Source organism: Canis lupus, chromosome 13 (genome assembly GCF_048164855.1).
Source record: "Canis lupus baileyi chromosome 13, mCanLup2.hap1, whole genome shotgun sequence".
Classification (NCBI taxonomy): domain Eukaryota; kingdom Metazoa; phylum Chordata; class Mammalia; order Carnivora; family Canidae; genus Canis; species Canis lupus.
The window spans coordinates 9,236,255-9,250,244 of NC_132850.1; the positions used below are offsets into that span (position 1 = coordinate 9,236,255).

The following is a 13,990-nucleotide window of genomic DNA, read 5'->3' on the forward strand; positions in this document are numbered from 1 at the left end:
ACCCAGTGCTCATCCCATCAAGTGCCCCCCTCAGTGCCCGTCACCCAGTCACCCACAACCCCCCCTCCTGCCCTTCCACCACCCCTAGTTAGCTTCCCAGAATTAGGAGTCTCTCATGTTCTGTCTCCCTTTCTTATGTTTCCCACTCAACATTTTAAAATCATTTGGCCAGGGTGCTTAGGACCACAATGCTGGCAACAATGGAAAAAGATTTCCTCTGCAAAGCATTGTACAAAGACTCCCATTTCATCAAACCATTTGATGATGAACCTAGTCAGTGGGGAAGGACGCTGCTGCCATGTGGGGATGGAGGCTGGATCAGAAGAAGGACTTAACTACCTCGAGGTTATCAAGCCATTGATGAGAAGGCTCTTTCTTGGACGTTGTTAAAGATGCTTATCTTAGTTTTGTTTTGAACCTGAAGATGGGGTGTAGGGGAAAGTGTAAACAAGGCCTGAGAAGTTGCTGAGAAACAGTTTTATTCACCCTCCCCACAGCCCCCAGAAGGGCCAGTCTTAGCTGGTGTGTGAGGGTCAGCGGCTCCATACCAGTCAGTCCCTCACATGCCCTGCAGGTCATGCCAGCCTGGGTTCCCGAAGCCAGGCCCTCAGAGTCAGGCTGTGAAAAAGGACATTCCTGTCACCTCCGTGGGCCCTTTATGAGCTTCAGGTAGTGCGGAGGAGCCCCGAGAGCCTGAAGGGAGGCCCTTACTGCCACCGCGGTGGAGGAGAGCCAGGGAGCATTGAGTGCAGGAGGGCGGGTGTAAGCGTGGTACCTAGAAATCCCAAACTGCAGAATCAGAGCTGCCTTCCTGCAGATGTCAGGGCAGACATGTGGTGCGTTCCCAGCCCTGCTCACGGGCCGCAGGAGAGCCCCGGGTATGTCCAAGTCACCCTTGGAGCGTCGCCCTCGGCAAAAAGCATTGTCTCTCCAAGTTCACGGTGCTTGGCCTTGCGCCTCATGAGATGAGCACCCGTTCACTCATTGACCATGATGTGATCTCTGCCCTCGAGGAGCAGGTTCACAGGAGAGAACGTTCACAGGCGGGTGAACGAGACCTAGAGGGCGGGTGGGTGCTGATGGAGGGGTGCTGTCTTGGAAAATGTTGGAAGGAGCCACCAACTGGACGATCAGAGAGGCTCTCACATCTGAGCAGGGTCTGCACCCAGAGTGGGCTTGGGAATCCACACCCCAGGGCGGATGCATGCGCCAAGGCCCGGAGATTTGGAACAGCCTCTCGGAGCTGGAAGGGGTCCAGCATCTGGATCAAGACGGGTTGGAGAACCCACGGGATCCAGATCGTGACGCGCCTACGTACTCAACAACGAGGCTTGGGCTTTGTCCTGACACAGATTTTTAAGGGCGAGAATGTCAGGCTGTCGGTCTTACAAATGCATATCGTGCGCGGAGCACTGCACTAAGCCTCCATATGAGTGATCATATTTCGTTCTCGTCCCGGCGCAGCTCGTCAGGCGGTAAGAGCCCCCCTGATGGCTGCGGAAACGGAATCCAGGACAGGTTAGTGGGTGGGAAACCTGGTCGTGACGCGTCGTCAGTGGCAGCACCAGGAGTTAAGCCCAGTCCTTGCGGCCCCGCTGCCCCATGGAACAAGGTCCCGGGGGCACAGGGACGGCCTGGGAACAGCAGCCCTGGGATCAGCCTTCCTTGCCAAACCGGGGCAGTTTCAGGACATTCAAGTTTTTGAAAGATGCCTGTGCAGCAGTGGAGGCAACCAGGGAGAAGCAAGACCAGTTAGGAGGCAGAGGCAGTTACCCCAGCAAGAAAAGGGGGGGCGTCCACCAAGGCTTTGGAAACATGGAGGAGACGACGGAGTTAAGAGAAATGCAGGGAATGGAATGGGACTCGGAGGCTGCCTGCATGTGAGGGTGGAGGGAGGAGGAGCGTCTGACGAACATCACCCCCAGGTGACCCCCGTAGCGGCACGTGGTGGGCGCACGGCACACAGGGAGTCAGTGAACGCGTGATGATGCGAGGCCTTCGGCCCTGGACCGAAGGGAGGAGTTCAGAGGAGACCAAAGGGGAGGCACGTGCTCTGCGGGATCAAGAGGGAAACACGGTGTGCTCGGGGTGCATGTTTCGCAGTGACCGGACCGGTTGGACACTGGGTACGTGGGAGGTCAGGAGAGACTTGGGCCCCAGGGCAGGACGCCGAGGAAGAGCAGTGTGAGGGAGCAGACTCGCAGCCGGGCGGAGAAATGGCAGGAGGGCTCCCGCCGTGGTGGCGAGGAAGCAGGGGTGCTGCGGAAGGGACCGGAGACATGCCGTGGGCTTTGGCCCCACAGGGGGACCTTCCAGGGCAGTGTGGGGCAGACGCAGCCGTGGGCCAGGAGGGGGCGGGCAGGGGGCGGCGAGGAGCAGGGAGCCCAGACGGCCCTTGAGACCCGCGCTCAGGGGTGTGCGGGGGAGGGGCACCCGGGGGGCGGGCACCGCATTGGGGCCACTTAGGGTGTTTGTTTAGACTTGGAGACGAGGCGGCCAAGTCCACAGGCAGAGAGGCCAAGGGGGAGGCGGAGGCGCTGAGCGAGGGGAGGCTTCCAGGACGCCTGCCTGGCTCCCTGCACCGAGCAGGGGAAGAGGGGAAGAAGGGCTGGAGGCCGAGGAAGGCCCAGCTGCCCTGGCGCATGTGCGGGCAGCACCACGTCCGCCCCCCCCAAGCACCTATGAGCTCCTCCACATTGACCCCTTGTCCCCCTTGTCCCCCTCGTCCCCCTCTTAGAACCTCTGTGGGCAGAGGAAGCAGTGACGGGCCCAGGAACCCGGGCCCCGGGAGGGCGGCAGGGAGGCCCAGAGAGAAGCCAACCCTGGGGTGGCGGGAGGGCACGGCCCAGAGCCGCGGTCCACACCCCACCTCCTGGGACCCAGGGTCCTGGTCCTACCGTGGAGGCAGGTGGCGGCTGTGCTCCCCGACCCCAACACCTCCCCCCCACCCTGTGCCCTCCCCGTGCTCCCCGACCCCAGCACCTCCCCCCGACCCTGTGCCCTCCCCCTGCTCCCCGACCCCAGCACCTCCCCCCCACCCTGTGCCCTCCCCATGCTCCCCGACCCCAGCACCTCCCCACCCTGTCCCCCTCCTATGCCTCCACATACCCACGCACCCACTCTTCTGGCCCATGAGTTCTCTGGGCAGTGGCCACGTTCACCTCCCTGTGTTCCCCCCCAAAGCCCCCACACGGTGAGTGCAGTTTAACTGTTGCAGGACCGAGTGAGTAAGTGAATCCATCAACCAGTGGGTGAAGGGGCCAGTGCTTGCATGTGAGTCCGTCACCCTCAGGCCCCCAAATCTCATGTGGCCGTGGCCAGAGCTCCGGAGCCTCGGAACCTTGTCCATGTCGCCCTGGGCTTCCCCTCGGCCTGCGCAGGGACGCCAGCCCTGCCTCCCATCCTGGGCTGAGGCCCGCTGCCCACTGGCTTCCCATCCCCCCTCCCCCAGACCCCCGTGCCCCCCCTTGGGCGCCCAGCAGGTCCCGGCCAGGGCCCCCCCAGCAGGCCTGCCCCGGAACAGGGAGTGCCCTTCCTGCCCACGCCCGTCAGTGCCCTGAGCAGCGTTCACACAGCAGCGGGCGGGCGTCGGGCTCACACCGAGCCCTGGGAGCCCCGGGAGGGCTGCGGGCCGTGGGGTAGCATGTGGTGCCGGAGCCCGGCAGGGGGGAAGCACAGGCCAGGCCGTGTCGGCCTCTGGTGGCCTCGCCACGATGCTGAGCTTTGTCGTGAGGGTGACAGTTGGCAGGTTAGCATGTGAGGATGCAGCCTTCTGCGCCCGGGGTGGCCATGGGTGGCCGTGGGTGGCCGTGGGCGGTGCAGGAGGGACGTGCTGCTGCGAGGCTCACAGGTGCCTGGTTTCCGGGACAGCAGAGTCCCAAGGCCGGCGTGCGCCCCATCGCACCTCCCTCCGTGCCTCCAGCAGCCTCTGGGTGCCTGTGCCTGGGACCCCGGCGTCGCCACCCCGTGCCCTCCGCAGAGACCAGGCTGTGAACGGCCGGCAGCGAGACCCTGCCCACACGGGCCTGCGTCCCGGGTGACGGCCAGCTTCCCGCTCTGGGACAGGGGCACTGGCCGAGTGCCCCAGCCGCCGCGTCCTGCCTGCTTCACGGGCGGCCACCACCGTCTGGCCTCGGATGCCCCTGCGGCAGCCGCTTGATGGGCACGCCACGCCGTGACCGCGGGACAGCCTGGCCATACACCGGGCCGCCCAGGAGAGGGCCGACGCCGGTCCCGCACCCGCAGTGCAGTGTGTGTCCTGCCCTCTACTAACCGTGATCGCTCCCGCGGGGACGGGGCTGCCCTAAGTGGTGATGCGAGTCCCTCTAGGGCTCCGGGCCGGCCCCCTAAGCAAGGCTCCCAGCGCAGGCGTGATGGTCTAGTCGCCATCCGGAGGTGGCGCGGTGACCAGGGTCCTGCACCCCGAGGCTCTGGCGGGAGAGCGCGTCTGCAGCCTTACCGCGTGCAGAGGCCACGGCGGCCAGAGGCTCGGGCCTTCGGGGCTGGGATGGAGCCTAGAGCTCGGGAAGGTGGGAGGGGGAGGGGGAGGGGGCAGCTGGGCACCTGGGCTCCCCAGGCTGGTATGGGAACTGCTCTGAGCAGGGCCCCGCACGGGGTCGGTGCTGGCGGGAGGAGAGCCTGGGCCGGCAGGACAGGGCTGGGGTTGGGACCCACAGGGCTAGTGGACCAGGGGGAGGGGGAGGAGGGCAGTGTAGACAGGACCAGGGTGTGGGGACAGAGGGTGGTGTGGATGGACCAGGGTGAGGGGGAGGAGGGCGGTGTGGACAGGACCAGGGTGAGGGGGACGGAGGGCAGTGTAAGCAGATGGTCTGGATGATGCGGTTGGGCTGCAGGGAGTATGGGCTGAGCTTGTCCCACAGGGGAAACCGAAAGGGCTAAGGCCCCCCAAGGCCAACAGGTGTTCCCTCTGTGCCTGGAGCTGCCCCCGCTGCTGCCCCGCCCTCCTCACCCCTGGCTGCCCCACCCCCTGTGCTCCTGGCTCCTCCACACCCCTGCCTGCCCTCCCCCGCTCCCCCGGCTCCCCTGTTTCCACCGTCCCTCAGTGCTCCTGCTCCTGGTGCAGAGGCGCTGTCCGGCCGTGGCTCCCAGGTGGCCCATCACCCCCATGGCGGTCAGGGCACAGCCCCAGCCGCGCAGAGGCCTCGCCTACCGTGCGCCCCGGTCCTCCCGCGGCCCCATCCCTGGGCGAGTCGCCTTCCGTGGCTCCGCCGGTCCGCCCGCCGCTCTGTCTGCCAGGATGGTCCTGCTCCCCTTCCTCACGCATGTCCAAGCTCGGGCTCCTGTCCACACCCAGACAGGCTTCGCCTTCCTAGGGAAGCATCCTCGGCTCCGCTGCCCTGTCCTATGCTCGCGGGTGTTCACCCCAGAGGTGCCGCAGAGAGGGGCGTTGGGGGAGCCGGGCTCGGCAGGCCGGGCGGGGGCCCCAGGATGGGGTGCGCGATGCGTGGCGGGGGCTCCTGCGGGGCCGGGGGCAGCAGGGCCGGGGCCGTGCCCCTCGTGCACGTAGGTTTGCACCCAGGATGCTTGCACCATAAGGAAACACGGTCCCCGGGAGCGGTCGGCTCCTCCGGAAGGAAGCCCGGCGCCTCCCCCGGGACCCGAGGCACAAACGCGCACCCGCAGCTGGTGGCTCGTGGCTCGCCCTGGAGGAAAGCTCGCCTTGACAGGGACGGGGACAGGGCTAGAGGGCAGGAGGCCGAGCAGAGGGGTCTGAGAAGCACAAGCACCGGTGACTCGCCCGGACGTGGACTTTAAGAAACAGACGGTCGTGGGGGAGGAAACCAGAGACAAAGTGAGGAATGGAACGAAGTCCAGGGAACCACGTGCTGGTCCGGGGAGGGGGGGACGGCGGCGTGTGCAGGGGGCAGGCCGTGCACCCCAGGCTCCCTTCCCCTGTAGCTTCGCGACCTCAGGTACAAATGGAAAGACTTTTAAACTGGAAACCGACAGAAGGAGGTCCAGGTTGGCCACAGGAGGCGCGCGGCCCCGGCCCCGCCGTACGCGCTCGGCCCCCATGTCCCACTGCACCTGCGCCCCGCACTGGGCCCCACGCACGCCCCCATCGCCCTCCTCCCTCACCCACCCGACTGCTGCCACACCCGTGTCCACCCCTGCAGCCACCGGCCAACGTGCTCCTCAAACACCTGCGAGCGTCTGCCACCTACTGTTGAAAACGCCCGCCCCCCCACCCCCCAGGGGAAACCCTGGCTCTTCGGCCAAGGGAGATTTTAAGGCCCTTTGCACTTAGCTCCAGGCAAACCTCTCAAGTCCTGCACCTTCTGCAGCCGCCCCCCTGCACTGGAGGCCCAGCCACTGTCCCCGAGGGAAACAGCACGGCCGTGCGCGTGGGGCGGAGCTTCGGGGACAGTGGGCACCTGTTCTGGGGCATCCCATCCATGCCCAGACCGCGCCTCCTCACAGCGACCCTGCCTCTCCCAGCCTCCCCCGGGGCCTGACCGGCCCCCGCGGCCTTCGGAAGGCCAAGCACCCTCACGGCTGGTCCCCCTGCTGCCCCCTTGCAGGCTCTGTGAGCCCCAGGCCCCCATGCACCTGCAGCCCTACAGAAGGTCCCCCTGCTGCCCCGCCCCCGCAGGCTCCATGAGCCCCAGACCCTGTGCACCTGCAGCCCTATGGACGGTCCCCCTGCTGCCCCCCACAAGCTCTGTGAGCCTGAGCCCCAGCCCCCTGCATACCTGCAGACCTATGCATGGTCCCCCTGCCCCCCATTCAGGCTCCAGGAGCCCCAGGCCCCCACGCACCTGCAGCCCTACAGACGGTCCCCCTGTTGCCCCCTGCAAGCCTAAGCCCCAGGCCCCCGCGCACCTGTAGCCCTACAGACGGTCCCCCTGCAGGCTCCACGAGCCCCAGGCCCCTTGCACCTGCAGCCTTATGGGGATGGTCCCCCTACCCCCACTTCAGGCTCCGTGAGCCCCAGGCCCCCACGCACCTGCAGCCTTATGGGGATGGTCCCCATATGGACGGTCCCCCTGCTGCCCCCTTGCAGGCTCCACAAGCCCCAGGCCCCGTGCACCTGCAGCCATATGGATGGTCCTCCTGCCCCCCCCTTCAGGCTCCAGGAGCCCCAGGCCCTGTGCACCTACAGCCCTATGGATGGTCCCCCTGTTGTCCCCTGCGAGCCTGAGCCCCAGGGCCCCGTGCACCTGCAGCCCTCACAGGGCCGCCATCCCCCGGCGCAGACGTGCTGGCTCCCTGCCTGTCCAGGACGGGCCCGCACTGACTGGAAACCCGCGTCCTGAGCCGGGCTCGTGCTATGAGCCTAGTAAATCCTGTGGGAGGCCAGGCTGAGACCAGGAAGGAGAACCTCACTGAAACCTCCTTCCTGGAACCTTCATTTAGCCAACGAAGGAACAGAAGCAGATGGAGAGAAGCAGGTGGAGGGGAGGCTGAGAGGCGCTCCAGCGGGGCCTGCCGGGGGCGGGGGGAGGCAGCTGAGGTTCCACGTGAGGCCTGGACATCGGCCACCGTCCCGGGGACGTCTGTGCAGCGCGGAGGGAGGATCTGATCTTGCGGGCGGCCACGTGCGCCTGGCGTTGCCACAGCAGCCCCAGGTTGGCCGGACTCTGGAGAACCTGAGGGGACCCCAGGGACTGTCCAGCCTGGAGAGAAGCGGTTCCTCCTGCAGGAGGCGGCATGGACGCGGGTGGGCGGCAGGTGGGGAGGCTGGCGTCGGGGAGGCCCTTGCCGACCCCCGCAGCCCTGCCCGCTGCCTGACCCCTGCTCCCTCCCCAGGTGATCAAGCTGGCCTTTGAGGACTTTGACTTGGAGAGGGGCTACGACACCCTGACGGTCGGGGACGGCGGCCAGGACGGGGACCAGAAGACGGTGCTCTACGTGTAAGTGAGGCGGGGCTGCCGTCGGGAGGGCAGGCGGCCTGGCCGTGGGGGGGGGGGGACGTGCACGGGGTCCCCTCAGGGCTGCGGCATGGGGCCCATCCAACCACAGGAAGCAGCCGTGGCCAACGGTCCGCGGGCGCCGCAGGGAGAGCGTGCAGGACGGCGACTCGGGCGCCAGGGCTCCAGTTCCGTGGGTGCGCCCTGCTCCTGCCCCAGCTTGTCCCCGAGGCCACGTCCACCCTGCAAGGTCTGACCTCGGTGGGGATGGCGCCGGGTCCCGGTGGCCTCGCCGCACGCTGGAGCCCTGGGAGGACTTTGCAGGGGTGTGCACCCAGGGGCGCGTTTCCCCAGCCAAGGCAGGCTGGCGTCGTGTGGTCCAGTCCAGGCCTGCGCGGGCTAGGGATCCCCTCTGCGGCATCTTGGGTCCCTCGCCTGGGCCGACCACCGGCAGCCTGGCCTAGAGGCAGAGCATGCTCATCTCCGTTGCCCAGGTCGGGGGGACGGGGGGGCAGGCCTCACTGATACCCCACGTCGACCATGTGCCCAGGTGCCCGGTGGGGGACCGTCCACATCAGGGGTCTCATGGTGTTACCCCCACTTAGCGGGTGGGGTCAGGCCCAGGGTGGCCCGGCCGGGTGGTGGCCGTAGCAGCCTTGCAATCCTGCTTCATGCAGGACGGCGGCCCGTGCCCTACGCTCCCCGCCGGCGGCCCCCGGGCCAGCGCCCTCCGCTGTTCATGCCGAAGGCCAATGGCTCTTGGGCCCCCGCTGCCTCGTGCCGGGGCCCTGCCGCCCTGGGCACGTCCCCGCCTCCCCACACCTGTCAGAGCAGAGCCCGTCGGGGCAGTTACGTGATGCACGAGGTGACCCACTGCCACGGCGGCAACACGGAACCTCCCCGGCCCACGGACCGGGCTGCGCACCTGTGAGCGTCCTCCCCGCAGCCTGCGCCGCCACGTTAACCCGGATCCTCTGGGGAAACGGAGCCGGTCGGGTCTACGTGTGACAGCCAGGGGTTTGCTGTGAGGCGTCAGTTCCCTCACCGATGGGGACCCACAGGCCCCGAGACCTGCAGGGAGTCTGCAAACCGGGGACCGGGAAAGTTGATGAGGGCGAAGGCCCGCGGGCTCTGGACCCCGGAGGAGGCTGCCCTGCAGGCCGTCGGCTGACGGGACGAGGCCACTCCGCGCAGGGAAGGGCCGCCCGCTTTGTTGAATCCAGCGGCTGAGACAGTGACGGCCCCTAAGGCTGTGTCCCCGGAACCAGGATGAGGCCACGGTGACGCGTCCTCCGCAGCCCAGGCCAGTGGGCACGGGACGCAAGTGCCCTCCTCCCTCGCTCCCCGGCCCGTGCAGTGCAGCAGCTCCCTCTGCTCAGAAGGCCCGGATCCAAAAAATAAAAAAATAAAAAATAAAAATTTAAATTAAATTAAAAAAAAAAAAAGAGAGAGAGAAGGCCCGGATCCTGGCTCCGGGTCCTCCCGGGACAAGCATCCTGGTGAGCTCTGCCACAGAGGGCACCTGGCAGCCGCGGAGCTGGAAACGCCTCCTCGCCACCATCTCGTTGCTTAACACAGAATGACAGAGCTCGGGGCTCGGGACCGCGGGGCTCACAGCAGGTCCCATGAGCAACAGCCTGTGCCGCCCGGGCTCTCCCCCGCCCTCGGGGCCGTGAGGTCAGCGTCAGCCCCTGACTCCGGGGAAACACACCGAGTGTTTGGCCTCCTTCGTGGCCATGACTGGGTCACACGCATCTGCTCCCGGAGCCAGAGCCGGCCCAGCTGAGCCTCCGGCGTCCTTACTGGCTGCAGGATCCGCCCCAGCCCCTGGCACTCCTACTCCGTGGCGCCCCCAAGCTTGGGAACCCCGGATCAGAGCAGAGAGCGAGAACCCCTATCAGGTCGCACCGTCCACACCGGGGTGACTCGTCCAGTCCCAGCAGCAACGGGAGGCCCAGCCTCCCCGCCCTCGCCTCGGACCCCGGCCGTGCCACCGCCCCTCGCGCTGACCTCGGGGAGGCCGCGGCCCGTTCCGCACCCTTGTCTTCCCGCCTGTGCAGTGGGGGCGACGCAGTCCCTCCCTCCCTGGGCTAACAGGGTCCCTAGAGGTAACGGATGGAAAACCACCCGCTTGGAAGGTGTCGGGTAAACGGGAGCCAAATCCGCCCTCCCCATGCTTGAACTCTATTCTTCGGAGAGGATGTGGCCCTGGGGTGCGGGCGGGATGCTAAGAGTAGCTTCGTGTGTGGGAGCGTGTGTTTCTGCGGGGAAAGGAGGGGCACGGCTCCCTAGGAGGAAGGCAGGGCCCCGGGGATGGGGCTCCGTGTCCCTGCGGCGGTCCACGCGGGCGGCCCCGGTGGCCTGGGTGTAGACAGCCCTCATTACACCCGCCGGCAGCAGGGTCAGGGCACAGATGCCCGGTGAGCAAGCCCGGGTCGGCCTAGGCCCTGCCCGTGGCCGGAGCAGGCGGCAGTGAGGGTCCCAGCCCCTGTGCACGAGCCGCGGGGCCCCGGGGGTGAGGGCCGGGCTTCTGCACCGTGGGGGGGTCACGCCTCTAACGCTCTGTCTCCCGACAGCCTCACGGGCACCTCGGTCCCAGACCTCATCGTCAGCACCAACCATCAAATGTGGCTCCTCTTCCAAACCGATGGCAGCGGCAGCTCCCTGGGATTCAAGGCCTCGTACGAAGGTAACTGCTGGGGGACCTGACACCCTCGCTCCAGAGTCCGGCTCGAGTTGCGCATGTGGGGCCCTCTGGCCCTGGGTTCGAATCCCGACCGTGCCCCACACTGGCTTCCCGGCCCCCCACCCCCTGTAGGCATGTTGCTCATGTTGTCCGAGCCTCAGCCTCCGTCGGCCGGTGGGTCCCCCCGGCTGGTTTGGGGGGTTTCCTGGGATTGAGGCGCAGGCCGCGCAGCACCAGGCATGTACGTGCTTACATCTGCATCCGTACCTGGCTTGTGGCGACCTTTAAAGCCCCCCATCAGCTTTGGGAGCTTCCCCAGCCGCTGCGCGTGGGTGTCGCAGCGCTGAGTGACCAAGCGCAGGGCTGCCGAAGGATGTGCACTGCTGGTGGCCTGAGGGGGATCAAAGGAGGGTGCCCCGGATGTCGGGAGCCAAGCGTCCAGGGAGCAGAGAGCCCTGGGCCCAGCAGATGCCCCCCAGCCTTCCGCAGGCTTCCCGACTGCCTGTTGCTGATGACTGCTGACGCCGGTGTCCGCAGCGACGGGGACCGAAGGCGTCCCCCGGGCATCGGGTGGGCAGGCCGGGTGCTGGGGCAGACGCATCAGCTCTGAGCCCTGGCGACGGCCCACACCCGGCGGTGACGCAGGACACATGGGAGGAGCTACGGGTAAAGCACACGCGTGGCACGCAGCCCGTGGGAGCTCAGACACGGGGGCAGGCGGCCCTCAAGCAGCCTCTGCAAAGGCCCCCCCGGGAAGGCCAGCCTAGAGTCGAGAAGGCGCGGTGGCGGCTCCTGGAAGCCCGGGCGGCGGGGAGGGGGCCCCAGCTCCTGCACCCCATTCAGGGCCCGGTAACCGGCCGCGAGGCGACTGGAGGACCGGCTGCACAAGGGTCTTGCCGGGGGAGGCTGGTCGGCGGGGGGCACGGGGGCGACCGCAGGCCTCTCTGGGGCTCTGTTCACGTGCACCCGGGTCACGGGGCCTCGGTGAGGGTCCAGGGTGCTCGGATGTGACGGTGCGGGTGCAGGGCAAGTGCAGACGCATCAGGTCGGCACACAGCGGCTGGAGACCCGGGTTCAGGGCTGAGCTCTGACGCGCACTACTGGGGGGCAGGGAAGGGCTTGGACTCGGGGCTCCAGGCGTCTCCCCCACATCCGAGGTCCTCTGGATGCTCAGCCCCGAACGTGCCCGGCGGTCTGGGCACCACCCCAAGCCCCTAGTCTGCCCATATTTTATCAGCGGCGCGGATGAGACGTCGATAGCGCAGCCAGGACGGGGCAACGTCACTGCAGTCCGCGCGGTGACCCGCAGGGGAGCTCGCGGCCGAGTCACCCGGGTGGGGGAGGTGGGCTCAGAGTCAGCACCTAGAGGTTACCCAGGGTGTCGGGGTGGGCTTCGTCGGGGGCCGAGTCCAAGCCGGGGGGACGGTGGAGAGACCCTGCAAGTGTTCCCGGAGGGGGGAGCTGCATCAGTGTATGTGAGGGGCTGTCGGGTGGGAAGCGGGCTCGGGCGCGTCTGGCACAATGTCACCGGAGAACAAGAGGACGGACCGCTGAGCGCCTGTCATGTGCCGGAAGCTTCGTTCCCATTTTCTCAAGGGTTTCCCACAGAGTCCCGTGGCTTGGGTGGCCCCAGGGACCGCCCCGTCCCTCCTGTCATCCCCCCTGGTCCCCGCAAGCCCGCTTGGGACCCGGCGTCACAGCTGAGCCACGGGTGGAGAAGCTGCCGGCCACATGCGGGTCCCGGCTGGCCCACGGCTGCTCCTCCTGTCGGGGGGACCTGACCTCGGAGGGATGACGTCCTGCCTCGTCACATCACATCAGGGCCAGGACCCGTGGGACCTCGGATTCCACTCCGTGTCCCTTTGGCTGCAGAGGCCACGAGAGTCGCAGAATTTCAGTTCCTTGGAAAAGCCCGTAGAAGCCAAAGCTGTGCCCCAGGAAGTGGGCGCGAGCCTGGGTTCCGCGTGCCAGGCAGCTGGGGTTTGGTGTTTTCGTACGTCGTGAATCCCCACGGGCCGCGTGACACGGTCCCATGGGCCAGGAGCCGGGGTAGGAATCCGTTCTGTGGGGGTTCTGAAGGCCAGAGCTGCACGACCAGGGTGTGGCCGCCTCGCTGTCCGCGCGCTCGCTGCACGTGGCCGCCTCCCCGCTGTGCCACCAGGCCCGGGCGCTGGCCCCGGGAGACACAGAGCACGAGCTCCTGGAGGCGCCTCTCACAAGGACCCGGATCCTGTGGATGTGACCCCGCCCGACGGCTCAAGGGGCCGTAGAGGCCCCGTCTCTGGCTCTAGCCACAGAGGAGGTGAGCACCTCACCAGGTGAGTTGGGGACTCAGCACCGTCCACGCTGAGCTCCCGGGTCTATCCAGCCGTGCTGCGGCTCCTCGGCAGACGCACAGTGTGTCCACGTCAGGCCCGCAGGCCGAGCCAGCGTAGGTGCAGGAGCGCTCGGTTCACACAGGACGACTTCCTACACAACAGTCACGCCGCCGTCCTGCAGCCTCCCAGCGTCACCCGCCCGGACCCTCCACGGCCCCCGGGCCTCGGTCCAACAGACCGGGTGTCCTCGGGGCCTCCCTGGCCCTGTGTGTGCTCTTAGCCAGTCTCTCCATCCCTAATCCTGGGTGTTCCAACCTCCATGTCCCTGATCTGCCTCCACATCCCTAATCCCAGGCATCCCTAATCCCGGGCGTCCCCACTCCACATCCCTAATCCCAGGCGTCCCCCCTCCACGTCCCTAATCCCGGGCATCCCCCCTCCACGTCCCTAATCCTGGGCGTTCCCCCATCCACATCCCTAATCCCGGGCATCCCCCCTCCGCATCCCTAATCCCAGGCATCCCCCTTCCGCGTCCCTAATCCCAGGCATCCCCCCTCCGCGTCCCTAATCCCGGGCGTCCCCCCTCCACGTCCCTAATCCTGGGCGTCCCCCATCTGTATCCCTAATCCCGGGCGTCCCCCCTCCGTGTCTCTAATCCTGGGCATCTCCCCCTCCCCATCCCTAATCCCGGGCATCCCCCCTCCATGTCTCTAATACTGGGCGTCCCCCCTCCACATCCCTATCCTAGGCGTCCCCCCTCCACGTTCCTAATCCCGGGCGTCCCCTCTCCATGTCTCTAATCCTGGGCGCCCCCCTCTGCGTCCCTAATCCCAGGAGTCCCCCCTCCATGTCCCTAATCCCGGGCGTCCCCCCTCTGCGTCCCTAATCCCAGGAGTCCCCTCCCCCCGCATCCCCTCTCCGCATCCCCCCTCCGCATCCCTAATCCATCCCTAATCCATCCGCATCCCTAATGCATCCCTCCACGTCCCCCCTCTGCGTCCCCTCTCTGCATCCCTAATCCCGGGTGTCCCCCCCTCCACATCCCTAATCCTGGGCATCCCCCCTCCACGTCCCCGACCCCGAGTGTTCTCACCTGTGAAGAGGGGCTAATAAGA

At 67.1% G+C, this 13,990-nt stretch overlaps 1 protein-coding gene across 7 annotated transcripts in view; it reads left to right on the forward strand.

Moving 5' to 3' along the window:
- The window catches only part of CSMD2 (CUB and Sushi multiple domains 2), a 492,622-nt gene that overhangs the window by 255,291 nt on the left and 223,341 nt on the right, over positions 1 to 13,990 (forward strand). For 6 of the 7 annotated variants that reach the window (XM_072772036.1, XM_072772037.1, XM_072772038.1 and 3 more), the window contains exons 11-12: positions 7,771 to 7,874; positions 10,448 to 10,560. The exons of the other annotated variant lie outside the window; for it this stretch is intronic. In XM_072772036.1, the coding sequence (XP_072628137.1) occupies positions 7,771 to 7,874; positions 10,448 to 10,560 (217 nt within the window). The remainder of the gene's footprint in view (positions 1 to 7,770; positions 7,875 to 10,447; positions 10,561 to 13,990) is intronic. 7 annotated transcript variants of the gene reach the window in all.